This window comes from Numida meleagris, chromosome 7 (genome assembly GCF_002078875.1).
Source record: "Numida meleagris isolate 19003 breed g44 Domestic line chromosome 7, NumMel1.0, whole genome shotgun sequence".
NCBI classification, from domain to species: Eukaryota; Metazoa; Chordata; class Aves; order Galliformes; family Numididae; genus Numida; species Numida meleagris.
Genome location: NC_034415.1, coordinates 4,625,610 through 4,650,881, shown reverse-complemented (window position 1 = coordinate 4,650,881; position 25,272 = coordinate 4,625,610). Strand labels below are relative to the sequence as shown.

Here is a 25,272-nt window from a genome sequence, read left to right as displayed (position 1 = left end):
CTCTTCCTCACTGACCCGAAGCTGGCCCTGGAGGTGCTGCTGGGGCCCTGCACGCCCTACCAGTACCGCCTGCAGGGCCCAGGTGCATGGCAGGGTGCCCGGGCAGCCATCTTGACCCAGCAGCAGCGCGTTGACCAGCCCCTGCGGGGTGCAACTGGGCACTCAGGGCCACGCGGCAGCTCTGTGCCACACATCTTCAAGGTCTTCTTCAGCCTCGGACTGATTGTGGCCACACTTATCTACGTCTCGCTGTCCCCTTAGCCCCAAATGAAGGGGGCTGCTGGCCATCCTCTTCCTCTCCTTGGGGTTTTGCTGGTGTTGGGAGGGGCTCAAACAGCTCTGCTGGATACGTGGTGGCATGGAGCGCTCCCCCCTCAAGGAAAAGGGCAATAAAGCTCGTTCCCGTTCTCCGGGGTAAAGGGCCAGCCTCTGGTGCGTCCTTATAGGTGTGCACAGGGCGCACAACGCAAAACTACTGGCGCCAAGCCGCCCACCCACAGCAAAGATGGCCGCGTCTCCCGGAAGTCACACCGCCCTCAAACAAAATGGCTGCCCGGTGCCATAGAGAGCAGAGAGGGGGCGGGCCAGAGCGCCCCGCAGAGGCTGGCGGTGGCGGCGGCCGCCATTTTGATCGGAGGCGGAGAGCGGGGCGGCGGCGGCGGCGGCGGGCAGGTGGGGCTGCGACCGGGGCTGGGCCGGGGCTGGGCCGGGGGCTGCGCTGCCACCGTGTGCGCCGGGGCCGGGGCGGCGGCTGGGTGTCACGGTTGGGTAGGCCGCGGAGGGGACGGGAGGGAACGGGGACAGGCGTCGGCAGGGGGGTGGGGCCGGCAGGGTGCTGCTGGAGTGGCACTGCGATGGGTGACACCGTGGTTGGTGGCACCGCAGTGGGTGGCAGTACGGTTGGTGATACCGTGATGGGTGACGCTGTGATGGGTAGCACTGGGTTAGGTGATGCTGCAGTGGGTGACAGCTGCCCAGACCCCGCAGGCATGGCCGTCCCCAGCTTGGGCTGCAGCCTGGGGACGCGGAGCCTGGGTGACACTGAGGGCTTTGTGGTCGGTCAGGTGTGCTCTGCCCTGCCCGCCCCGGGCACCTGATCCTCACTGTGAGGTGGCTCATGGGATCGCTGCCTTCCTGCCTCTGAGAGCTTAAGAAATACTTCAGTAATTGCCCCATAATTGTCTAAAGCCAGGCTTTGGCTGGCGGCCTCGCCTGGCACTCTTCACATAACTTGATCTTCTAAACAAATCCCCAAATGTTACAACGAAGTGGATGAAGCAAGGCCAGCTGTCCTCCTGCCATCCCTGCAAAACAAAGCTGGGCAGGGGCAAGAGCCCTGACCCACCTCGGCTGCTGACATCTGCTTGGAGGCGGACGACTCCATGTAAACCATGGTGGCTTTGTTACTTGATCCAGGCCAGGTGCTCCACGGCCAGCTCGCCCTGCCTGGGCTTCTGCAAGCAGGGCGGCACAGCGATGGTCTCACTCCGATATGTCACCCAGTGCTGGGCAGACGTTCAGTACTGGAGTCGGGCGTGACGAGCGCACCTCCCCACTGTGCTGTTGTGCTGAGCCTTCTGCACACACCGCGACAGTACTCCCTGCCTTGGCCATGCTCCAGCCTGGGCGATTCCACTCGGGTACTTTCAGCACTGCCAGGCGTGACGCTCTGCTCCTCTGCCCGCAGGCTTGCGGAGACTTGTTGGGAACTGTTAAGCAGCTGCTACTTTCACTCTCCGGCTGTTTTCTTGCTGGATGTAGCGTTTTTTTTTCTGTGCAGACTGATTGTGGGATTGTGAAAGAGGCTCTGTTAGTGCCAAGTGACAATTTGCCACTCAAGGGTGGCTTTATTTTTCTCATCAGCCCCTCTACTTGTGTAGGATGTGGTCTAACTCATGTTTGTTTTAGGGTGTAACAATTACTGGCTTAACTATCATGATGGCTCATAAGGGTATGCCTATAATTAGTTCAAGCTGTCTTGCTTGTTCAATTCCCCTTCGGCTCCCAAACTTGGCATTGGGAATGAACTTTGGGCCTTTTTTAGGATTGCTGTCACTCTGCCCTGGCAAAAGGCAGCAGGAAGCGGTGCCCTCACTCCCTGCTCACTGCTGGAGCCCATGGGCATAGGCACGCTGCCTTCCTCTCCCTCCCACAGGGGCTGCTGAGCTGTCATGGGAAACACCACCAGCGAGCGAGTGTCTGGCGAGCGCCATGGCTCCAAGTCCCACCGCTCCGATGGCTCTGGCGCCGCCCATCCCGCAAAGGAGCACCCGCACAAGATCATGGTGGGCAGCACAGATGACCCCAGTGTTTTCAGCTCACACGACTCCAAGGTAGGGGCTGGCTGCTGCCTTTGTTGTCCTCCCGTTGAGTGCTGGGTGGTGTCCCAGAGGAGGCTGGGCTGAGGCTGCTTTCGAGAAGAGGATTTTTAGTAAGAGGGCTGTAGCACCTGTTTGAGAGTTGCTCTGTGTTTAATTCAAGCTAAACACAGGCAGGGTCTCTGGGTGCTGGGGGACCACTTTCATAGGAGGAGCCACAGGCTGAGTTGCAACACAGCAGAAACCTCCCAGCACCTCCTGGGATGTATAAGCGGAGCTCCTTGCCTCGCCTGAGATTGCTGTTGTCTGGGACGTACAGGTGAAGGTGGGGGGAAGCAAAATGGCTATGGTTGTTCTGTGTCTCAGGCTCTGGTGTTTTGTGCTCAGATTCCTGGGGACAAGGAGTTTGTTTCATGGCAGCCAGACCTGGAGGAGTCAGTGAAGCCATCCCAGCAGGCTCGCCCCACTGTCATCCGCTGGGCTGATGGGGGCAAAGAGGTCTTCATATCTGGATCTTTCAACAACTGGAGCACCAAGATCCCGCTCATCAAGAGGTAGCCAGCCCCTTGGGTCACCCCGTGTTCTCTTCCATCCATCACAGGGAGCATTTCTCTCGGTGCCATTTGCTGTTCCCTTTGCCCACCTGCCTTCTCACAGTTCATCATGCCCAAGATAGAGGTGTGAGCATGAATATGCAGTCAGCATCCTGTCTGGGTGGTGCTGCAGTGGTGGGGAGACATTGTGAAACAGAGGACAGGACAGGATGAGCCTCCTTGCTTTCCCAGTTGCATGCCACACAGCAGTCATCTAGCAGCAGAGCCCTGCTCAGGTATGCTGCAGTTCTCTGAAGCTTGGTACCCCTTCTCCTTGCCTAGCTGTGTAGCTGCTAGAGGGAGTTATTTAGTTGTCCCTCAAGTGTCTTCCTCCCATAGTAATGTTCTCGTTGTTCTGCAGTACACCTATGTTTTCTGTGGGAGCACTATGTAGGACTTCTGGCATAATCCCAGAAAATACCTGGAATGGGATTATCTCAATTGCAGACTTCACAGGCACATCCTGCAGTACCAGCACAGGTTTAGATTTGTTGTCCACTCACCCTGTCCACTGTGTCTTGCACATGGTATCTGTCATGCCAGCTTCCCCAGGGCACGCAGGGCAGGGTTGCAAGCTGAGCTCCTGTGCGCCTTGTGCCCTGATTGGACTAGAAGATCTTAGTTTTTTTTTCCAACCCTAATGAGTCTATGATTCTATGGACCCCGAGGGGTCTGAGCCATGCTGGGGCTCTGGGCACTCACACCTGCTGTGACCATGCCTCGAGTCACTGGTCATGAACAATCCTAACCCTGGACATGGGTGTTGTGGGGAGGGAGGGCAGACAGTGCTGTTCTCTGGGACCCTGTGGAGGGGCAGCATCCAAAGCATCACTGCAGTAATGGTGTTGCACATCTATTCTCTCTGTACAGCCACAATGACTTTGTTGCTATCCTGGACCTCCCAGAAGGAGAGCACCAGTACAAATTTTTTGTGGATGGCCAGTGGGTCCATGACCCATCCGAGGTAACTCTCAAAGCTTTATCACTGCAGATCTTGCCCTCTTTGTGGCACAAAACATGATTTAACCACAGTAGAGGGGAAGTAGGAAGAACAGAGAATATCTGCCAAAACAAAAGGAGAACCTTCATCCCATGAATTCTCTCAGAGGCTGGTTCTTCTGTGCTTAGATGTGCTGTGTGGGGACGAGCTGTATGGGGGGAATGTCAGGGAGGTACTGGGTCGCAGTGAGACACCAGAAAGCTTTAAAAGCACAATCAGAATTGGAAAGACAAGCCATGGGTCAGCATTCACTGCAGGTTCTTCTCCAAACTGCATCACACAGGAGCAGCATGGGAAGGAGATGACACTTACCCATCAGCATGTAGCAGGAAGGATGAAAGTAGGAGGTAATAGGAGCCTGGGAATAAAGGGAAATCCTCCCAGGGTAAGCAGCAGAGATCTGCAAACAGAGCAAAGCTAAATTCTTGCCGCCTGTGCCCTGAGGTAATGGCGTAGCAAAGGCAGCTCAGGCTGGGAGAAGCTGGGAAGCATGAGTATGCTTCAGTTGTGGGTGAATGTAGGAAGCCTCTTACCTTAGTTCTTTCCAGCCCGTGGTGACCAGCCAGATGGGGACGATTAACAATCTGATTCATGTTAAGAAGTCCGACTTCGAGGTGTTCGACGCTTTAAAAGTGGATTCCCTGGAGAGCTCAGAACCCTCAGGTCGGGGTGAGTTTTTGTGGTGTTACAGCTTTGCATGTGCTATTTTCCACCTCCTACTATGAGACTCGCTGCTCTGGGAGCAAACAGCCCCCCCCCCCCCGAGCAGAGGTGTGGGCCCACTCACTAACGTTTGGCAGCACGTCCTGCCCATGTCCTCAGCAGCTCCTAGCTGAGGCTTTGTCTCCAAGGGGACTGTACTGGTGTAACCTGTTCTGTGCTAGCACCGTCCCAGAGCAGGGCTGGTGCCTGCCTGTGGCCGAGGAGGCCGTTTCGGACCAGTGAATGCTGGGAACATCCCCTCTTTATGTCTGCTCAACTGTGAGTAAGTCATCTGATCTGGGGTAGAAGCTAGGTGAGAGCAGGATCCTGGTTATTTTCAGCAGCTGCTCTTGCTTTTCACACCAAGGCAATTTGTCCTATTGCTAGCACATCAGAAACCTCTCTCCACTCATGTTACAGCAGCAGGTTGAGTTACCGCGCGGACGCTGGCAGTGCTGGCTTGGTGAGCAGTGCTGGCAGGTAGTTCAGTCATGTTCCAGTCCAGCGTGCTCTGAGCGCAGCCTGCTCTCCATGCTCTAAGTCCTGTCTCAGGTACAGCCTCAGCTCCAGGTCCTTGCCCAGCCCAAAAAGAAGCCATCAAGCAGCAGCTCCAGGGAGATGGACCCTTCAGGGTGCTGGCTGTTCCAAAATGAGCAGGTCAGATGTGGCTGGGAGATGCGATCTGTCCAGCTTACAGTGACCACAAGCTCCTGTGGTCCCTCACACAGACTGAGCAGCTCCTAAATCTGGACTTCCCCTTCTGGGACCTCCATGTCGGGCAGTTGTGCAGATGTGCTGCTTGCTGTGCCCCGCGTCCTTGTGCTCGCTGCATTGGGTGCTGCTCTGGGACAGGCTACTTGGAACAGGGAGAGGGACCCAGCAATGCTGAGAACTGTGTACAGTGGTCTTGGGTGGATACTGCAGGGTGCCTATGTTGTGTCAGTGCATGTGCCAGCTTACAAGCATGCTTGGATATGCCCACAGCTTGCCTGGCTGCTTGTTCTGCTGTGAAAAGTCTGATCTCTTGCTGTGTGATTCATGGCTAAGGGGAAACTGAGGTCTGAAGACCCCTCTGAAACAGAACAAGCCACCTTCTGTCCCCGAGATGCTGTGGCTTCCAGACAAGCCTGCACTGCTGCCCCACTGCATGCTGACCCCAGTCTTCTCAGTACCAGTTGCAGGCTGGGCTCATGGAATACTTCAATGTCTGAAAGACCCTTCTGGGTTCTTCTCAGCATCCTGGGAGCTGATCTGTGCATTAGCTATCTTATGCCTCTTCCTGTCTCTTTCCTTTAGACTTATCAAGTTCACCACCCGGACCTTACGGCCAAGAGATGTATGTGTACCGGCCTGAGGAGCGCTTCAAATCCCCTCCCATCCTCCCGCCTCACCTCCTCCAGGTCATCCTCAACAAGGACACCAATATCTCGGTGGGTACCAGCACGTGGCTGCATACAGAGAGCAACACAGAGGCCAGAAGGGGAGTCCTGTCTGCAAGAAGCCTGCTGAGCCCTTAGCTGGTGCCTGGCCCTTGCTCTTTGCTGGGAAGAGCGTCAATTTGCTCATTAACCACTCTGCCTAGTGCTGAGCTGGGCTCTGTTCATGTCCCAAACGGCCACCCAGCAGCTCAGATTGTCTGAGATGGCAGCTCCCTGCTTCTTGTGCTGGAGGGGGTCAGGGTTCTCCTATTCTCCTCTGACATTTCTCTTGTCCTAGTGTGACCCGGCCCTACTGCCCGAACCCAATCACGTCATGCTCAATCACCTCTACGCGCTGTCCATCAAGGTAAGAGCAGGTCCCAGCAGCCGCAGGCTGGGGGAGGGGGGGCAACTGTGGCTCCCAGGGGCCTGTGGGTCACAGAACCTGGACAGCTCTGCGGTGGTGATGGTGGCACAGAGGTCCGAGGAGTCACCTGGGGATTGCTTGGCTGCCTGGTGAAACATGGCATGTGCAGGGGTGTGGGTGGTGGTGATCTCCTTACAGTCCCCAGTTCCCTGTAGCTGCCTCCACACAGCATGGTGGGGCTGGGCAGCCCAGAGCTCACCTGTTGCAAACCAGCTCCCTCTCTTGCTCTGCCCCGGCTCCCTCTCGTGGGTGGTTCTTGCTGGCTGGGGCAGCTCCCCAAGCCCATAGAGCAGCAGGGGCCTCTTCCTCCCAGCTGCCTGGGGGTGCCCTGCAGCACTGAGCTCCCCACCTGCTGCAGCTGATGCTTTGCCTCTCACAGGACGGCGTGATGGTGCTCAGTGCCACACACCGCTACAAGAAGAAGTACGTCACCACGCTGCTGTACAAACCCATCTGAGTCGGAGCCTTGCCCACCCCCCCAACGCAGGACACGAAATGCCACTTTATCTGCACATGCTGGGCCACTGAACTGTGTGAGGACTGGCTGCTGGATCCAGCCTCCAACCTGGGGGGCCGCAGCCCCCAGTGATGAGCCCAGGCCTGCTGGGGCCATCCTGCTGTCCCATCCTACTGGTGTGGTTTGATTTAACCCCTTGGTTTCTGCCCACCTGCAGCTCCCCTTGGCTTCAGTGAGTCCCTGGGGCTGCTTTGCTGCTCACAGACCAGCCTTTCCTTGCTCCTGACATGGAAAAGGCTTCACTACCCCTCTGCTCTACACTGTGATGGCCCTGAGGCTGTCCTGGCAGTGTCCCCAGGGCAGCAGCAAAGTGTCCTCCTGCTGCCCTGATGATGAGCCTCCAAGGCCACACTGGTCTCTGGGAGCTTGGGGAACTTCAGCCTGCCACTGTCCCCCTGTCCCTCAGCCCTGGCTGCAGAGCTGCCCTGCTCCTTGTGCTCCCCAGCTTTGAGGAGAGTTCTTGGCCACAGCTCTCCACCGCGATCAGTGCTGAGCCAGCAGAAGGGAGGGCACAGCTGGACGCACCATGCTTACCTGCTACCAAGACAGCACCATCAAGGACTGAACACCTGCCCTGTCACCACCATTGGGTGCTTCTGTCAGGTCTGGGGAGACTGGAGCAAGGCAGATACCCCAGGACCCCAGCTACACCGTCTGCTGTTGTAGCAGTGCCACGTGACAGGGTTTTCTCTATTTATTACAGTATTTATTGTTCTCTCTACTGCTGGCCTGGTGTTGGAGGGGTGCTTGGGAACAGTGAGACTACTCACACCATTGTGCTGTGGCGCACCCACTGGGGGGTTCAGCACAGAGCTGCCCCCTGGGACAGCCACCAGGACCCTAGGTGGCTTGGGGAGAGGGTACAGCTGCAGGGATAGGCGTGTTGAAAACACCAGGACCCAAAGGAAACCTTTATTGGGGACTCTCAGGCCACTGAACAGAATGTGTCATTTCTTACATCTTCCTCCCATGCTGGGGCCTTGACAGGCCCAAGGAGGGCCCTGAAATGCAGCTCCAATATCTATACCTCTATCTATATATATATATATACATACATCCACGAGCAGGGGCAGGTATGCAGCAAGGTTACATATGGGACTGAGTCCCAGGGCAAGAGGTGCTCGGCCTGGAGGGCTGTGACACCCTGCTCTGAGCACAGTGGGTGGAAAGGGGCAAGCAGTGAAGCATGGGGCAGGCAAAGCCCAAGCCAGCTGCTGCAATGCCAAGCAAAGGCAAGTGAAGGGCACACGACTGCCACAGGAGCCCAAACTCACTAACTGCAGTGCCTGGGGCAATGCTGGGCACCCCTGAGCCCTGTCCATTCCAGCCCTCCACAGTGTGGGCCATTGTGTGGCCAGGGACATTGCTCCCATCGTTCAGACCGGGGCTCACGCAACTGGCAGGGCTTGCTGGGCCTTCACCTGGTGAGAGAGCACGCACAGCAGTGAGGGCTGGGCTGGGACTATTGTGGCCCAGGAACAGGGATACAAGGAGTGGGGGCAGCTCACAGGACCCACATCAATGCATCCTGGGCTCACCCCCACCCCTGTTGTCTGCCATCTGCACCCAGCCCCAGATGAGGCCCAGAAACCTTCACCAGGGCAAGGGCACCCAGCCCTGTCCAGGGCAAACTCACCTCCAGGTTTGTCCTGGCCTTGTGCAGCACATTGTGAGTCCTGGTCACTGTGAGGGAGATTGGGACAGTCAGCTAGGTTCTTGTGCCACAGAGTGATGCCAGGCACAAGGGTACCAAGCCAATGTGGCTGTGCCACATACACTGGCTGACTATGAACTGCTCCATGCTGTCCTTGAGCCGGGCCATGCTGTGGAGCCGCTTGGCCATGCTCTGCAGAGCATCCTCCCTCTCGGAGAGCTGGGCACGCAGCGCCGTGATCTCACTCTGTAACGCCTGCTCCTGGCATGAGATGTGTACTGTGAGCAGCGAGCATCGAGCATCCAGCCTGCTCACCCTGCTGGCTCCCCATAGTGCTCACCTTGCCCTGGTGCTGTGCAGGGCCAACAGGCAGCACAGTGCTCCAGAAGGTGGTGAGGAGTGAGGCACACTCCTCCAGGACGTGGTGCAGGGTGCTGGCACTGCCCCAGAGGTGCCCTGCACCTGCACACCCCGGGACCTGTGGGAAAAGGGTGCGGGAGCGGGTGCTGCTGGAGCACCTCCGTCCCTCTCCCCTGCTACAAGGTCTGTGCCACAAGGATCCAGCCCTAAATCACCCAAATCACTGCCTGGCCTCACTGGTAGCAGCCTGGTGTGCCCGTGGCCATGAAGCAGATGGAGTAGATGGCAGAGCCCTGCTTCCTGCAGGCCCCCAGCCCACCCTGCCTGCCCTGTACCTCCTTTCCTGCACTGGACAGCCCGAGCGCTGGGCGTGACAGGCACATCAGCTCATGGGCCAGCGCCTTCCCCTCCAGGATGCGTTGCTCCAGGGATCGGTAAGTGTCCAGGCACCCAACAACGTGAGCCCCCACCGGTCCCTTGCTCCTCTTCACCGGAGGGTCAGCCCTACACGGCTCTGTAGAGAAAGCAGGGCTGGTGAGGAACAGTGCTTGCTGCCCCTGCATCTCTGCCCTGAGCTCAGCAAGGGTGCCGTGAGTTTCTCAGTCTCAGGAGCACTCATGCAGGAGGGCTCTGGTACCTACCAGCTGTATGCTGGGGCATCAACGTGTCAGAGCGTGGTGGAGAGAAGGGAGCTGCCGAGCTGGTGCCAACATCCCGCACGGGAGGAGATGGGAAGCAGCCTGGAACAAGATCCAACTAAGCCCTGCAGATGGCTGTGGCTGCTGGGGGCTTCCCTCCCTCCCTGCATCCCAAGGCCAGGAGCAGGGCTGCTGAGCTGGGCGCAGCACCGCTACCTGCGCGGGGCTCGGTGGCGGGGCCGGGGAGGCTCTCGTAGACATGCAGCTCCGTGCGCAGGGCCTGCAGGAGCAGGCGGTGCTCCTCACACTGCTGCTGCAGGAGCGTCACTGTGTGCTGCAGCCTGCACAGAGGTGACATGTGGGTCTGGAGCCAGCCACGATACCCAGCCTTGCCATCCCCAGACCTCACCTGTTGTTGTCCTCCTGCAGAGAGAGCCGCTCGTCCCGCAGCTGCCGGATGCTCTCCTGGTGCTTGGTGAGCTCCTCTGCCAGCCTCCGCTGCTCCCCACGCCGCTGGCTCAGCTCAGCCTCTGCCTCCCGCACCCGTGAGCAAGCAGCTAGGAGGGCCTCCTGCACCCGTGCCAGCTCTGGGGACACAGAGTTGTCACCGTCACCCTGCTCAGCAATTCCTCTCTGGAACGCAGGTGGCCCAGCCCTACCTCGAGAGAGGTGGTCACACTGCAGCCGCAGGGTCCGGTTGTCCTCACGCAGCGCCCGGTTCTCCCCGCTCAGCTGCAGCCCCAGCTCCTGCCCCTGAGTGTAGACGTCACTGGGCAAACCTGCAGAGGGGGACAAATGCTGATCCCTCTCCCCAGCACCACGCCATGCAGGGAGTGAGCACCTGGGGAGCATGGCCCCCAGAGGCCCAGCACAGTGCTGTACCGCTGGCCTTGCTGGTGGAGGCCAGGCGGCGTTCAAGCTGCTCCCGGAGCCGGTCATTGGTGCAGATAGACTCCTCCAGGCGCTGGCGCAGGCTGCGGATCTCCACCAAGTGCTCCTCCAGCAAGTCTGCCCCTGCAAACCCAGGGACACATCTCAGTGACAGCCATATCACCCACCACCCCCCAACCCCCAAACCTTCTGGGGCTGAGTCTCCCCAGCAGCGATGCCCCCAGGCTCACAACGCACTCCATACCTGTTAGCTTCTGGCTGCTTGGGCACCCTGATGGCAGTGCCCCATAAAGCCGGCCAGCAGCAGGCACATCCCAGAGGGCAGGGGGCTTGGATAGGCTCTGCAGAGCCCCGTGCTGGCACAGCGATGCTGCCGGCTTGCTGCCCTCTCCAAAGGGGCCTAGCGAGGCTGTGGGCTTTGCTGTTGGCAGCGTCACACCTGCATGCACAGGGCAAAGCAGTAAGGAGAAGGAAAGCAAAGGGCAGGAGGGAAGAATTGGGATGACACATCCTCTTGCCACATGCTTCTTGCTGTGCCCATCAGTGCAGCCCACTGTCTCCCATTCACCCTGAGGAGCAGAGGCTCTCCTAGCGTGTGCTGATTATATTGACACAAGCTGGGAAGCCTCAGCCTCCCTTCTACACAATGGCTAACCAAAGCAGCCTTTTCAAGGGGTGTTCATCCCACCCACCCCTTCTTCAGTGCAAGAGGATCTACGTGTCCCCATCATCCTCCTGCAAGAGTGCTGAGACTTGGGGAGAAGGGCCAGAGAAGGACAGGTAGGCTGGGGGGCCAGGGCCATGCAGCACAGTATAGCAGGGCAGGCAGGACCAACCCCATGCCAGGGGTGCATGCTCACTTTCTCCCAGCTGCTTCTGGAGCACTTGCAGCTCCTGTTGCGCCTCAGCCAGGGAGCAAGCACGTGTCCCACAGCATCCCAGGGGCACGGAGAGCCCAGCAGGCAGGAAGGGGTGAGTGGGTGCCAGCGCTGGCACGGGGGCACTGTTGGGTTTGGACAAGGAGTCAAAGTGGAGGCCTGGAGATAGGAGAGAGATGAAGAGAGGTGTTAGCATTGGGTTGGGCTCTGTGCTGCAGCCATGTGCTGCAGAGGGGCTGCATATCCCCAGCTCATGGTACCCGGGAGTCGGGCGGGCTCCTTGGGGCACTGGCTGCACTCGCTGGCTGCTTCCCCATCAGAGCAGGGCTCCAGCACATCAGACACAAAGGAGGTGCTGGTAGCAGAGCGGGACGACTCAGAGGGAGGGAGACTGCTGCCGGGGGACTCACACCGCTCCTGCAACTTCGCCTCCAGGCTCTCAATCACTTTCTCCTTCTCCTGGAGCTCCCGGCTGAGCCTGCAAAGACCACCCATCAGAAAGGCTAGTGACCCTGCACAGCCCTTCCCTGCTGTGCCATGTCCACCACAGCATCACACTGTAGTGCAGGACCACGCCATGCCAAGCCCAGGAGAGGACAGCCACCCAGAGAACCCTGGACCCCCACCCCAAAAGCAGTGATGACCCCCTGGGTGTTCCTCCCTGGGAGGGTGTACCTCAGTGCCAGGAGCTCATGGCTAGATTTATCTTCCCCATTTTGTTGATCCCCTGGAAAAAAAAAAAAAAAAAAAAAAGAGGGACTGGTTAGTGTCCTCCCAGAATCTGTGCTGCCTGTCTCCTAACAGCCCAAGCAGAACAGCCCAGGCCAGGGCAGGTAGCCCCCATGTCCAAACAGTCCCAGCTCACGGCAACACCCATCAGAGCATCCCTTCCCATTCCCCTGTGCCCCCATACCACCCAGTGCCCCCCAAGGCACTTACTGGTGCCCAGCTTATCGCTGAGCCTCTCGGCCAGCTGCCTGCCCTGAGCCAGCTGCTCCCGGAAGCCCTGGCCCAGGTAGTAGTCAATGTCGGTGCCGCGAAGGAGCTCCTCAAAGGAGTGCAGTGCATCATGAAGGTGCTGGGCCAGGCTGCGGCTCACTCCACGGCCCTCACGCAGTGTCTGCCGCAGGTGGGAGAGCTCCCGGGCCTGCGCTTGGATCAGCGAGTTGTATTTCCTGTAAGGTTGGCAAGGGGGGGTCCCCAGAGCTGCCTGGATTATGTAGCATGGACAGGTGCCATGGACATGTGCGCACCATCCAGCCCTGGGGCTCCGCAAAGCAACCACTTTGGGCAACCCCTGCAACGTCCCATAGTCCCCCCAACCACCCCCAATCCACGTATACACGGCATACCCTGGCCAAGTAGCAGACTGCAGCTCCTTGGGGAAGCCCCCCCCAGGCTTGGCAGGAGGCAGCTGTGCCTCGAGAAGTGCGACGCGGTGCACCAGGTGCTCCAGGTCACGCCGTGGGCACAAGGTGCCACGGCCATCTGACTGCCAGCCCTCATCCTCATCCGTGAGGCTGTGGGGCGGTGAGACAGGCACAGTGGGGCACAGTGGGGGCCGCTCGGTGCCCGAGGTATAGTCACTGGTGACAGAGATGGAGCGGGTACGGCGCTGCAGGCTCTGGATCACCTTGTTGGCATTGAGCAGCTTTGCCTTAAGGTCCTGGATGTGCTGGCGCAAGGCTCCCACATCCGGCTGGGCCACAGCCTTCAGGGCAGCCTTGTCCACCCTGGGCACCCCCAAGCGGTATGGGGAACCCAGCTCCTCCCCCAGGCTGGGCTCGCTGAACACATCGGGCTCCTCACACTCTGCAGAGAGGACAGTGTCACTTCTCTGTGCCAGGCAGACAAGGCACAAGGACCCCCCCAGTGCCCCTAGCTCTCCTTACCAGGGCTGGTGGTCTCATCACGGTCAGCTTCAGTCTCACTCCGCCCACACGTCTCATAGCCCAGATCCTGGAAGTCCACTTGCACATGCTTGCTGAGCTGCTGGGCGTGGGGCTCACCTGCTGGGCATCACCCCATTAGCTCAGGGCCCCCCCTGCAGGCTGTGTGCATGCTCAGGGCACACCAGGCTGGGCTCACATCCCACCCACCCCACCACTCACGGAGCAGGATGTGGTACTTCTCCAGCTGCTCAGCCTGTGCCCGCACCATTGCCTCAGAGGCAGCCAGCTTGTCCTGCAGCTCCTGGCACTGTTTCTGTGCCACCTGCGAGTGCAGCTCCACACCCAGCACTGGCCAGCTCCCGCAGGGCACCACGCCCTCCACCTTCCAGAGGGGAGATGGGATCATGAGCCCCCCAGCACTGTCCCATCCCTGTCCCCATCCCAATCCCATGGCCGCAGCACTCACATGGCTCCCATCCCCTCCACCTGGGCTGCTGGGGCACAGTCTTTTGGGCGCATCATCCTGGCACTGTGCCTCCAGTGCAGGGCGCTTGGTGGGTACGGCTCCCCTCTCTGCCAGCAGCCCTTGGCCATCCCCAAGGACGTTGCAGCCCTTCCGCTGCATCCTGCAGGGCTCTGGTGATGGGGACTTGCCCAGCCCAGCCTCCTCCTGTTCCCCACTCTCCAGCAGCGACGTGGCTTCGCCCATCCTCTCCTTCAGCTCTGCGTTCTCCAGGCACAGGCTCAGCATCGCCTTCCTGGGGGGCATGCAGTGCTGTGAAAGGCAGGCAGCAGCCAGGATGCAAGGTGCCCCTCGCCCACCCACCAGCTCCTGCATCCCAGGCTCTTGCCTGATGTGGGACACGGAGGAGAAGCCTGCTTCCTCCAGCTGCGCCTTCAGCTCCTGCAGCTCCTCTTCTGCACGCAGCTCCTGCTCTGCCAGGGCAGGGGCTGTGCTCCTCTTCTCAGTGCCTCTGCTTTCCTTAGGAGCCCGGGAGCCAGTCTAGAGGAACAAAGGCAGATAGAGACGTTTTCAAAGGGGCTGGGCAGCAGCACAATGCCTGGCTCTACAACTCCTGTTCCCCATGCCATGCTGCCCATGCTTACCTGCTGGGTCATGTTGCTGTGAGCCACCTCTTTCTTAGTGCTGGCAAAGGCAGCATCATCAGCCTCTGTCCCTGCAGCCTGACCTAGGAAACAGCAAGGTGCTCAGACCAGTAGCAACGGTGGCACTGCCTCTGTCCACGTGTTCCCAGTAATGCCCATGGCCACCATGGGTGGCCCTGGGGCAGGTGCCCGCTCTTGCACATGCCTGGTGCTGAGGCACCCCAGTAGGACGAAGGTCTCCCTTCTATCCCTGTGGCCTGTCACTCCCTTGCTTCATGATGGAACCCCCACCAGCACCGCATGCTGGCTCGAGGAAGGAGACCATCCCAGCAATCCCATCCCATCCCAATCTCTGCTTTTGCAGCACCTTGAGCTCACCGTGTCAAAACACATGTGCATGTCCCACCCTCTCTGCAACGATACCCTGAGCTATGGTCACCAGCAGCAGCACTGGGTAGGAAGTTTCACTAGCACTACCCCAAACTACCTTGCATGACTCAGGAAAGTGCACTGCCCACCCCAGCCCAGTCCCACTGCTACACATAGCACTGAGTTCTTTGCTCGCCATGTGCTGGCCTTGCAAAGCTGTGGCACAGCTATAAGATCACTTGTGTCCCATACCCTAGTATATAGGGGCAACAACACATCAGAAACGTGCGCAGGGGGCTGGGGGCCATCTTGCCCCACTGATTCAAGCAGCGGGTACACTTTCCTGCTTGCTCCCAGCACCTTACTGCGCGAGCCCACTCCCTCACACTGTCCTCCCACCCAGTTGCAGGGCCCAGCCTGCCCTGCTGGATGGGGGTGGTTCAGGGCAGTGACATCCCCCCCAGGGAGATAAGTGCCTGGACAGATCGCACAGCCATGCAGGGCCAGGTTTTGCAGCCCCCACCAAGCCCTGCAGAAGCCACAGCCACTTAGCCTGCAGGCAGACCCACGCTATCGGGGTTGAAGCTCCCACACAAGGCTGAGCATGGATAGGGAACACACAGGAGAAGATGTCAAACCTCACAAGTGAAGGAGAAACCAGCAGGAAAGCACACGGTTACCAGAGCAAGAGCTGAGGACCAGCCAGAAACACACCTTGCAGCAGGGAGGCACAGCCCCCTGTGTACCCCAGCACGTGAACGGTGGCACACTCAGGAGACTCATGCATGAAGAGAAACTGCCAGGACGTTGCGGAATAAATAAATAAATAACAACAGGAGCGATTCCCAGCCTGGACAGACAGTGCCCCAAGCGGCAGAGCCCATTCAACAAGAAGAGGCACTGACAGCCACCACACTTGCTTGAGGCAGGAAGAAGCAGCTGGAAGAGACAGTAGCTCCCGTGAGAGGCATCCAGCACAGCCAAAGCACAGCCCTGTGACCCCCCCAAGGACACAAAGCCAGCAGATGCCAAGCCACCCAGCTCAGTGCCTGCAGACTTGTGCACAGCAAGGGGACACAGCCCCTGGGCTGCTGGCCGTGCTGGAGCAGAAGCACCTGCACGGGGCTTTACAGGCAGAGAAGCCAGGCAGAGTGGCTTACAGCCAGTGCAGATGCCTTAGGGACATGGGAGTATCACCTCTGCCAGCGCTTGGCACACTGCTCCTTGCTGTCACCCACAGCTCTCAGCACAAGTCTCAAATGAGGAGGAAAAAAAAAAAAGGAGGGGAAGGGAAGAAAGAAGGGAAGGCAGGAGGTGAGGAAAACAGAGAAGCACGTGCATGGTGCGTTCACCAAGTGTTTGGCTGCTCCACAGGACCAGGAGCACCCCAGGGTGCAAATTCAGGGCTCCTCAGCTCTCTATGTACTACTTGTAAAGGGGACAAGAGATGCAATCTGAGCATTGTGCATCACAGGCTCCTGTGCTTGAAGGAAAGGTTACTGGCTGCAGGACTTGCCCACAGGTGTAGGATAACAGCACTGGCTGCAGAAGAAATCTTCACATCCTTAGGAACAGAGGGAGAGAAACAAGTCTCCAAAGAGATTAAGAGAGAAAGGAAAGATTTCCACAAGAAGCTGTGACACAGCACCAAGCACTGCACAGTTCAAAAGGGTGCTCTCAGGCATGTTTCTCAAGCTGGTCCTTCTGCAGGGCAGAAGAGTGCACAGCCAGGTATACAATGGATAAAGCAAAGCCCTAAGGAACACAGTGGAAAATCTGGACACCTCTGCTTAGGACAGTGCTCCCTCTGTGTCACTTAACAGCAACGACAGCAGCAGGAAGCAGGGACAGATCCGCAGCAGAACACAAGCGTAACCAGAGCTGGGAGCTGCCAGAGCACCAGCCAAGGCCAAGCAGCCTGCACTGGGCCCTGGGCTCCAAGAGACAGGCAGGCAGCAGAACCAGGATGGAGGAGGGAAGGTGGAAAGATAAGGAGAGGGACACAAAGGCTCCTACAAAGCGAGTGGGAGGAGAGAAAGAAATGATCCTACACAGAGAACTGAGAGGAAGAGAATGAGATGAAGCAAGAAAAGCAAGGCTAAGCTGGTGCCAGAGCTGCCCGGCAGCACCAGCTATGACCCTTCAGGCCACATGAGGACAGACGAACTCACCATGCAGCTAGGTGCAGCCCCAGAGGGGTGCTGACTTGCTGCATGTGAAGGGAGAACCGTGCTGTCTCCCATCCCTAGCTGAGGCAGGGAAGACCTCAGCAGAGGTGCAAGGCATGAGTTGCACGATGCATGAAGTGGTTGCTAAGAGATGTACAGCAGAGAGGTTACAGGTCCAGATGGCACGGCTCAGCAAGATAGAGCTCTTCTGCTCCAGGTTCAGCTTCTCCAGCAAACAGAAACAGATGTCCACAGGTACAAATTCTGCTCCTGGCACTTTGGGAAGTGAGTCAGTATGAGGCAGCTGACCCAAACACTTGGGAAGTGCTGGACACTGGAAAGCTGTTGCTATTACTTTTCAGTTCTTACACCAGCCCCAGCAGTCCCAGAGGAGACGAAAGATGTCCTAGAAATTGTATGCAGTGGTGCCAAGTGCACTTGGTCCCTAGCAAAGCAGAGGACGGCCCCGTCCTGTGGGCATGTGGAGCCTGTGTATGAGATGTGCATGTTACACACAGGAGCAGACCCAGGGGGGAGGAAGCTTTCCTGTACAAAGGCACTTGCAAGCCAGACTGAGGCAACTTACAATTTGGGGGAAAAACAAATTTTAAAAAAATAATAAAAAATAGTGAAATCAATGCTGGAGTAGGATTTGGTTTGAATATAAAATTAATTATTGGTTCTACAGTCAAGAAGACTTGAGGAAGAAACTCCAGGCAAGTGCCAGCAGGTCTTGCAGCCCTTCTCAAATTCTCTGGCTCTGGAACCCGTATCTCCACACGCTCCTTTTGTGCCAGTAGCCATCAGCCCAAGAGGTTAATGTCACTGGGCAGAAAAGTAGGGGGAATACAAAAATTCACACTCATGCACTTGGGAGATGAGAGAGAACATTTGGTGTTTCCTTCAGAGAAAGGGAATCTTTATTTGGCCCATCGGGTAGGGAGAAGGGAAATGGAAGGAAATCAACTAAGATGGAATGATCTGAATGTGCAAATACATCAGTGGGCACCGGGGTGAGTCAGACAGGAACAAACATGAGACAGGTGAATTGCACTGATTGCCATTTCCAAAGCAGCTCAAAAATAAAAGAAAAAACCCTGCACCAGTTCTATCGTACCGTTACTAAGTACCAAAGCAACCCTCCCAGAGTCAGTGAGACAGGCTTGCTCAGTTAGTGAACCATTTCCGTGGCAGGCGGGAGAGCGCCAGTGCTCAGAAGGCATGCTGGGGTAGGACTCTCACACGCTCCTGTTCCCCACCTCCTATGGGGCCCTGTGTCTCCAGCCTGCTCAAACGCTCCAAGCTTCTTCCAAGAGCTTCTTCCAGCTGTCCTCGGAGCTCTTGGACCCCTTCCAGCTCCACCTGCAGAGTGCGGTCTCTCGCAGCGCTAAGCAGACACACCACACAAAATAGAACAGGGTTAGATAGGTGTGGCAAGTGCAAACCAAATTGGCTCCTCCATCCAGGACTTCCACTTACCCCAGGCACAGGCCCTGTATGCTCCCATAGGTGGCTTGGACACCTCTTGCCTCACATCACAACCTTCCCAGAGCACAGCCATCCCCAAAAAAGGCTCCAGCCCATGGTAGGGGACCCCTGGTCACAGCTGTTCTTCAATACTTACCCAAGCACTTCATGTACGTGCTCCCTTGCTGTCAGGTAGCTCAAATATCCCAGAGGCTGCAGCCCCATGAAGGGCAGGGGATTAGCATGGAGTACAAAGAACGCGGCCTACGCCACTGGGGGACAGCCTCCTAGATAAGTGCCTAGACAGATCTTTATCAACCCAGCAGTTGGTGAGGAATTTGGCAGGGTGAAAACAGCAGCCTCTGAAAGGTGGCCAAATGTGGGTGGGAAACTGAGCAGGGAGTGAGTAAGTCAAGGAACAGGGATGGAAATCCCAGGGCCTGAACAAGAGACAGCAACTGGGGGAGGTTATGCAGCATTTAAAGCTAGCCGCTGCAGTCTCTTTAAGGGAAAAAGGCAGACTAAGATCTGGACTCCTAAAACGATCATCGCTTCAGAGGCTGCCCCACTGGCCCACACACACAAATCTTGGCAACAAAGCAGGGCAGCATGGAGCCAGGGCAGCTTTGCTTACCTGTCTGGATGTGTGTGAAACTTTACCAGGCTGCTGTAGAGCTGCCTCTCTGCCTGGAGAGCCTCATTTAGCCGATTCCTCTCAGCCACTAGCCCTTCCAGCATCAGTAACAACTGGTCAGAGAGAACAGACAAGATGTAACACAGATAAATCAAAGGAGGCACTTGGCTGCTCAGGGATACAGTGGTTTCCCCTTCCAGATGCACCAACACCTCTTTTGCTTACACTGAAACAATTGAGCATTGCCAACCCTGGACACCACCCAGGTCTATGCCCTTGAGACCAATGCTAAAAGGAATCAATCCTTTGTATTCCCTCTATTACACGCAGCCAGCTTCAAAGAACATGCACACCTCAGCATACCCAACAGCTGAGAATAGAGCATTGTAACTGAGCACCAGATAAAACACAAATACATTCAGACTTGCCCTGCAGGACACACTACCTGCTGCCTTCTGTTTCCAGTAGCCTCTTGTCCTTGCGACTCTGCTAGGGCCACTTTCTCGCGAAGTACCAGCACTTCTTGTGTCAGCCTTTCCACTGCCGGAATTTCTTCGGGATCCACCAGCTGCATCTGCAGATCCTGAAAAGCAAGAGCAGGAGGGATCTGTGGAGAAGGGATCAATAACAAGGACAGCTGGAACCTTGTGACCCTCCCTGGAATGCAGTTACCAACATTTTCCAGTGTTAGAGAAAACCCGGGTCTCTTAAGAAAGAAATGCCAATGCATCCAGTGTGCATTAACCATAAACAACTGCTTGGAGCAAGATTTAAGAAGGAAGACAACATCTGTTTAAAGAGCTCAAGAAAGTCACAAGCAAGTAGCAAAATGTCTAATAATGACACTCTCAGGGTTTGGGGCCCACAACTCCTGGCCCAAGACAGAGGGCTGTAGGCAAACCAAAAGCAAAATGATCTATGAACAGGCACGTTACTCTGAAGAGGTTCCTTGCTTCAGCGCAGGTACCTGGTCATGGCTATCACAAAAAGACTGCAGCTTGGTTTCAGATGTCTTGCCATTCATTGGAAATGAGTGACCATGAAGGACAGGATATGGGGAAAGAAGAAATTCCTCTGTAGCCTTCTCAGAAGAAGCTGACCCAGCACATCATGTTATCTCACCTTGATGAGGTCCTCTTTGATCTGGATGGTTCTGGTCAGGGACTCTATATCAGAAGCCTGCACCTGCAGCTCTTCCTCCTGCGTGGTCACAACAGACTGGAGAGCAGCAAGCTCCCGCTAGACAAAAAAAAAAAGAGGAGTGTGTGAAAAATTTCTGAAAGGCAGAACCCCACTGCAAGCTGCTTCCCCATTTCTCACTGAGGCACACTCAGGATAGGGGAGTCCAAAGCCTCCATGAGGGACAGCCCAAGCGTCTCCTGTAGACAGGATACCACCACAGGCTTCAGCACAAACTCACTCTGCTTTCCCTTTCCTTCTTTGCCATTAGCTTCAGCTCCTCTTTTGCATTAACAAGATCCTTCTCCAGCTCTGCTGCTGATGCTGCAATTGCAAAGACAGTTTGGTTACTGCAGTGTTACCACGTGTCCCTCTGCCGTGTAACCAGAGCTGCTCACTGACTGCGAGATTAGACAGAATCCCTCTTTGATAAGACCAGTCCACAATCATTACACTCTCCACCACACTGCCTCTTACTAAACACTCTTCTTCCCTTCCTGATCCTTAAACAGCAGCCCAAGACAACAGAAATATCCCAGGCCTACTGTCTTCACTCTGGCAAAGATGACGTGTCCTGGCCTTAAGGCACAACCCAAACCAGCTGCATTGTTCTCAACCCTATCTGAACCACAAAGTCAAAATCCCTTCACTGAATGCTACACAACTGCTTGCACTCAAATGTCTCACCTCAAATCAACCTCTTTCTTTTCCACACTCCCACCCCCAAGACATCTATGAACCACCACCCAAAGGAGAAGCACAGCTTTATTTCAAAACACTTGCTGTTGCTCCAAGCTCTTCACTCTCTAATGGTTTCATGTAAGCATGCTTGCATGCTTCCCCCCACAGCAAAAAGTCCTGCTCTTGTTTGCGGACCTGGAGAGAAGCTGTCACTCACCTCCCTCTGTCAGGCAGCTGTTGTCCTCCTGTGGGGGTCCAGCAAGGGCTGCAGTTCCACAAGCTCTTTGTAGTATTTCCTGAAAACACAAAAGCCTCCAGGTTTTCACCTTTACAGGGAACCTCACAGCTTTCCCAGAGCTCTTAAGACTGCAGCAAAGCTTCTGGCCGCTTTGTTGATGCCTCAGAAACACGACAAAACAATGAAGAGAAAATGGCCAGACAATGGGGACAAGAGAATTGCACACAAGATGGAGGCTGTATGTTTGGGCAACAGGGCTTTAGCCTTATTTTATTTGGCACTAAGGTTGCTGGCAGCAAGCTTCTTTATAGTCAGGATTAAGCAGGTTTCACTCAAATGCAGCAAGCACATCTTTCAACTGAGACTCTGCATAGACCTATATCTTCATCCAAGGACATGGTCCAGAAGAAGTATGCAGGTAGGAAAACACAAGACTTGGCCCAAAAACACATATTGGGAAGTCTCCAGAGTTCACTTCCATCCTGGGAATAGAAGTGAGCCACCTGTTTGCAGCTGCTTAACAATTCTCCACATATCAGCTCACCGTTAAACCATTAACAGCTGCTCAAGCAGGAACACGGCATATGTAGCCTTACAGTTGTGCTCAGCCTCAAAGGGCTTTTTTTTAAGTAAAGCTGCTTTAAAAATACCTACTCCAATTGTGGAAGAGACAGTAAACACCCAGCAGGCTCTGCCAAGAATTAGTGAGACCTAAAATTAGCTCCCTTGTCCCCTCCAGAATGTGACAATGTCAGGGAGGGGATTACAATGCAGCGGCACAGCCCAGCCCAAGGAAGGACTGGGTCAATGCTGGAAGGTCAGAAGGTGGATTTTTTTCATACTCACTTGTGCTTACTGCCTGATCAAAACAAGAGTGACACTGAGTGACAAAGGCTAGTGGAATCAAGGTCAGAGCATCCAGGCAACATTTCTGCTCCTCAGTTTCCTCAGTCCCCCATAAGCTTCTTTCCTAATCCCACTTTCAGCACTACCTTTCTCTATGGCACTCCCCTCTCTCAGATCCTCCTGTGGCAATGAGCTCTCTCTGGAGCCTCAAGACCACAGGCAAAACACAGTACATGACTCTTACTTGTACAGGCTGTTGTCTGTCCTGCTTCAGCAGACTTGTACCAGTTGCCTGGATCCCAACAGGCTCCTTCCTCAACACATACTGGCGCAAGAGTTGTAACTCGCAGTTCCTTTCAGCCAAAGCATGCGCCATCTTCTCAGTAGTGGCCTGATTGAGAAAACAACAACAACAAAAAAAATAGGGGAAGATGGCTGTGACCTCAACTTTCTTGGAGACTACAGGAAAACATATTGATATTTTTCTGTCACTTGATAATAAAAGTGTTCTGCAAACAGTCCGGGAGCTACTGCTCCTGGTCACTCAGTGACTCCACTGCAGCCCTCTCACTTCTGCTTGCCCGACAGCCACAGTCTATCTACAGAGGAACAAGTCCCTCAGTTTCCCTCACCCCATTCAGAAGTGAAAAGCAGCAGGAGAGAGACAAACAAGAGAAGACAGAGTTTGGCCTTTCAGCCTTTTTTTTTTTTAAATGAAAGGAAACTTGATGCAAAGAATCTCAGTTAACACTGAATCGTATCCAGTGTGCAAGAGAAGGCAGAGTGGGAACTGCGGCATTACATGCCCAGGATCCTGCAGCAGTTTGACTGAAGTGTACATTGAAAGGCAACAAGCAGAGCTTCCTCAGAGTTCTAAGCTACACATGAAACAGTTCTGAGTCTTTCCTTCTGGTCTGGGAAACACAGACCTACGCAAGTAGCAAACCCCCCGTGGTCCCTCCACTGCCCCAAGCCTGAGAACATGGATACCCAGGAGGATCCACACCTCCTTCCCCATCACACACAAACACTGACAAGCCACTCAGTGACAGGGATCTGACAGCTGAACACTACCACAAGTGCTCCTGCTTTATAACTGCTCCTGTCATCACGAGGCCAGTCTAAAAGCAGCTTGGTGGTTCTCCAGCACTCAGCAGCTCCAGACAGACAATACCAACAGCAGCCAGAGAGCGGCTTCCATTTGCTTAACGTGAGGCAGAATCATCCACCCCAGCATCCCCGCTGCAGCACTGCACACAGCTCACTTTGCTCCACTGCTCCCTGGTGTTCACGGCCTGCAGAAGCTCCCGGATTTCAGCATCATGCTCCATAGCTTGACGGTTCCTGTCACTGAGAAGCTCCTGCAGCATTTTTTCCTTGCGCTGAAGACGTAAGCACAGCTCTTCCGCTACCTCACTCTGTCCTGGGCCCAGCTTGCACAGCAGAGTTGCTGTGAGCTCCTGAACAAAAGGAGAAGAAGGGAGAGATGGAGAGACCTTGCTACCAACAAACTGCAATCTGTTCAGGGAGAAACAGCTCTTTGGTTCAGATGTAGCTGAGACAACAATGTTTAAGAGAGCACAGGTATTCACATGTGCTGAAAGCAGCCAGTTTCCAAGGCACTAGAAACTGCTTAGAGGCAGGCAGCCAAGAGGCTCTGGCCTTGGACCGCTCCCTGCAGACAAATTGGTTAAAGGCTTGGGAGTCAAGCGAAGGCCTTACCTCCACTTCCTTGTTCCTGTCATGCAGGCAAGTCTGCAGCTGCTGGATGATCCCCTCCTGCTCCTTCTGCCTGCTGCAGGATTTGGCCTCGATCTCTTCCTTGAGCCAGCGGAGATTTTCACAAGTTGCTGACATCTGCTCTAGTTCCAGTGTTTTAGCTTTCAAGAGGCTCTCCAGGCTCTAAGGACAAACAACAGAAGGAGCTCAACCAGGGGCAGGGACTTCATCCTGAACAAAGACATACATCTCCATCCTCTCCAGGCACCACTTTACATCCATCCCAGAAACACAAGAGCCCCAGGAACCTGCCCAGCACACAGAGACAGAGGAAGCCAACACCCTGCACCTGTTCTCCCCGGTAAAAGACAGAGCATTCACATGAAGGTTTCCCTTGCTCCACACTGCAGGCAGGCTAGATTCCACACACCTAGGTACAAGGACTCACGTGAATGGTGGCCTCATTGCTGGACAGGACGTTGCGCAGCCTCTCCAGGTCACCTCCACGCTCTTTTATTGAGAGACGGAGCTGTTGCAGCTCCTGTTCTTTCTTCTCTAGGGCACAGAACTTCTCATCTACTGCTCTCTAGAATGAGAAGAGTGAAATACTCAGAGTGGGATAGAAAGGCTCTGCAGCTTACTGTTCTGCATGGGGCACCTCAGCTCTCCCTTCCAGAAGGCTTTTCTGGAAGAATGGGCCATGAGGAACATGGGGGTCAGTGTGGGGGAACAGTGTGGTGCTGTGTGATGGTAACTCAAAGATTGAGCCACATGAAAAACAGAGATGTGTTACTAACAGATTGTGCTCACCTCCAGCGCAGCATCCCTGTCACTGACTCGCTGCTGCAGTTTCTCCAGCATAGCATCCATGGCTGCAGAGCTCCTGCCCAAGCTTTGCTGGCATTGCAGAAGTTCCCTTGATTCCTAAACAAGTAGCACACAACCCAGTACAGCTGCCAGTCCAGAAAAATCCCAGACAGGAGACTGTGTACCTGGTCTACTCCCTACATTAATGGAAATTAGCACACCTGCACCTAGCTGACTAGTGCCTGTCAGGGCTCACCATGCTGCGAGCTGACGTATTTGGACACCTGAGCCAACTTCCTCACCCGGGAAACACAGAAGCACCTTTTTCCTTCCCTTCCTTGAGGGGTATGTATGAAAGCTACAGATCAACTTCTGCATTTCCAAATACCAAAGGAGGAGGGGCAGGGGCCCTGGCTAGTTACGCTCAGTTTGAGTCTTTCTGCATCTCACCTGGAGAAGCTGTTCTTTGCGAGCCAGGTGCTGACTCAAACACTGAACTCTCTGCTCCTGTGCCTGCAGCTCACGGCACTTTTCCCACTCCACAGTCTGGATCTGCTGAGCCTTGTCCTGCAGCTCTGCCTGCAGCTGCTGTACCACAGCACGCAGCTCCTGTGAAGAAAAAGCACACACCTTGGCGTCCAGTCCTCAACAGACCTGTAAAGAGTAGCCCAATCTGAAGGAACTGAGAACAACAAGGACTGCCGTGAGAGCAGCCAAAAATGCTCTGCAATACTCCAGCTTTCACATCTCAAAATACACTTTCATAGTG

The 25,272-nt window shown here is 55.6% G+C and overlaps 3 protein-coding genes and 1 long non-coding RNA gene across 15 annotated transcripts in view; 2 read left to right on the top strand and 2 right to left on the bottom strand.

Moving 5' to 3' along the window:
• LOC110402544 (dimethylaniline monooxygenase [N-oxide-forming] 5-like) overlaps nucleotides 1-261 on the top strand; it is a 7,737-nt gene extending 7,476 nt beyond the window's left edge. The window contains exon 9 of the mRNA XM_021404756.1: nucleotides 76-261. Coding sequence (XP_021260431.1) covers nucleotides 76-261 — 186 coding nt within the window. The remainder of the gene's footprint in view (nucleotides 1-75) is intronic.
• PRKAB2 (protein kinase AMP-activated non-catalytic subunit beta 2) lies at nucleotides 317-7,696 on the top strand. 3 transcript variants are annotated; one of them, XM_021404761.1, is made up of 8 exons: nucleotides 317-672; nucleotides 2,156-2,333; nucleotides 2,706-2,872; nucleotides 3,782-3,875; nucleotides 4,460-4,574; nucleotides 5,910-6,043; nucleotides 6,330-6,398; nucleotides 6,838-7,696. In XM_021404761.1, the coding sequence occupies exons 2-8, from the start codon at nucleotides 2,172-2,174 to the stop codon at nucleotides 6,913-6,915; spliced, it is 819 nt and encodes a 272-aa protein (XP_021260436.1). In that variant the 5' UTR covers nucleotides 317-672; nucleotides 2,156-2,171; the 3' UTR covers nucleotides 6,916-7,696. The 3 variants fall into 3 exon arrangements, with proteins under 3 accessions (XP_021260436.1, XP_021260434.1, XP_021260435.1); XM_021404759.1 differs by having other exon boundaries at nucleotides 319-672; nucleotides 4,460-4,580; XM_021404760.1 differs by lacking the exon at nucleotides 317-672 and adding an exon at nucleotides 720-768 and having other exon boundaries at nucleotides 4,460-4,580.
• On the bottom strand, nucleotides 2,859-4,785 carry LOC110402551. Its single transcript, XR_002441188.1, has 3 exons — nucleotides 4,445-4,785; nucleotides 4,224-4,311; nucleotides 2,859-3,038 (listed from the first exon to the last, which is right to left on the bottom strand). It is a non-coding gene; the product is annotated as an uncharacterized LOC110402551 (long non-coding RNA).
• Nucleotides 7,859-25,272, bottom strand: part of LOC110402543 (myomegalin-like) — a 30,401-nt gene continuing 12,987 nt past the window's right edge. For 4 of the 10 annotated variants that reach the window (XM_021404750.1, XM_021404751.1, XM_021404746.1 and 1 more), the window contains 32 exons: nucleotides 24,954-25,112; nucleotides 24,507-24,620; nucleotides 24,145-24,282; nucleotides 23,700-23,879; nucleotides 23,243-23,437; nucleotides 22,222-22,368; nucleotides 21,111-21,189; nucleotides 20,454-20,536; nucleotides 20,156-20,272; nucleotides 19,479-19,616; nucleotides 19,034-19,146; nucleotides 18,192-18,319; nucleotides 14,396-14,478; nucleotides 14,140-14,291; nucleotides 13,755-14,046; nucleotides 13,508-13,670; nucleotides 13,289-13,405; nucleotides 12,749-13,208; nucleotides 12,336-12,571; nucleotides 12,072-12,123; nucleotides 11,657-11,874; nucleotides 11,379-11,555; nucleotides 10,763-10,957; nucleotides 10,510-10,641; nucleotides 10,037-10,406; nucleotides 9,844-9,968; nucleotides 9,631-9,729; nucleotides 9,325-9,503; nucleotides 8,970-9,107; nucleotides 8,752-8,890; nucleotides 8,612-8,658; nucleotides 7,859-8,396 (listed from right to left, as the gene is read on the bottom strand). In XM_021404750.1, the coding sequence (XP_021260425.1) occupies nucleotides 8,364-8,396; nucleotides 8,612-8,658; nucleotides 8,752-8,890; nucleotides 8,970-9,107; nucleotides 9,325-9,503; nucleotides 9,631-9,729; nucleotides 9,844-9,968; nucleotides 10,037-10,406; nucleotides 10,510-10,641; nucleotides 10,763-10,957; nucleotides 11,379-11,555; nucleotides 11,657-11,874; nucleotides 12,072-12,123; nucleotides 12,336-12,571; nucleotides 12,749-13,208; nucleotides 13,289-13,405; nucleotides 13,508-13,670; nucleotides 13,755-14,046; nucleotides 14,140-14,291; nucleotides 14,396-14,478; nucleotides 18,192-18,319; nucleotides 19,034-19,146; nucleotides 19,479-19,616; nucleotides 20,156-20,272; nucleotides 20,454-20,536; nucleotides 21,111-21,189; nucleotides 22,222-22,368; nucleotides 23,243-23,437; nucleotides 23,700-23,879; nucleotides 24,145-24,282; nucleotides 24,507-24,620; nucleotides 24,954-25,112 (4,998 nt within the window). In that variant the 3' untranslated portion in view covers nucleotides 7,859-8,363. Of the gene's footprint in view, nucleotides 8,397-8,611; nucleotides 8,659-8,751; nucleotides 8,891-8,969; nucleotides 9,108-9,324; nucleotides 9,504-9,630; nucleotides 9,730-9,843; nucleotides 9,969-10,036; nucleotides 10,407-10,509; nucleotides 10,642-10,762; nucleotides 10,958-11,378; nucleotides 11,556-11,656; nucleotides 11,875-12,071; nucleotides 12,124-12,335; nucleotides 12,607-12,748; nucleotides 13,209-13,288; nucleotides 13,406-13,507; nucleotides 13,671-13,754; nucleotides 14,047-14,139; nucleotides 14,292-14,395; nucleotides 14,479-17,822; nucleotides 18,320-19,033; nucleotides 19,147-19,478; nucleotides 19,617-20,155; nucleotides 20,273-20,453; nucleotides 20,537-21,110; nucleotides 21,190-22,221; nucleotides 22,369-23,242; nucleotides 23,438-23,699; nucleotides 23,880-24,144; nucleotides 24,283-24,506; nucleotides 24,621-24,953; nucleotides 25,113-25,272 lie in introns of those variants that run through there. The other 6 variants (XM_021404748.1, XM_021404747.1, XM_021404752.1 and 3 more) reach the window with 6 other exon arrangements.

Coding starts and splice junctions, on each gene's coding strand:
- PRKAB2 (XM_021404759.1), top strand. CDS start 2,172: ATGGGAAACACCACCAGCGAGCGAGTGTCTGGCGAGCGCCATGGCTCC. Junction 2,873..3,781: donor AAGATCCCGCTCATCAAGAG/GTAGCCAGCCCC, acceptor CTCTCTGTACAG/CCACAATGACTTTGTTGCTA. Junction 4,581..5,909: donor CTCAGAACCCTCAGGTCGGG/GTGAGTTTTTGT, acceptor TCTTTCCTTTAG/ACTTATCAAGTTCACCACCC.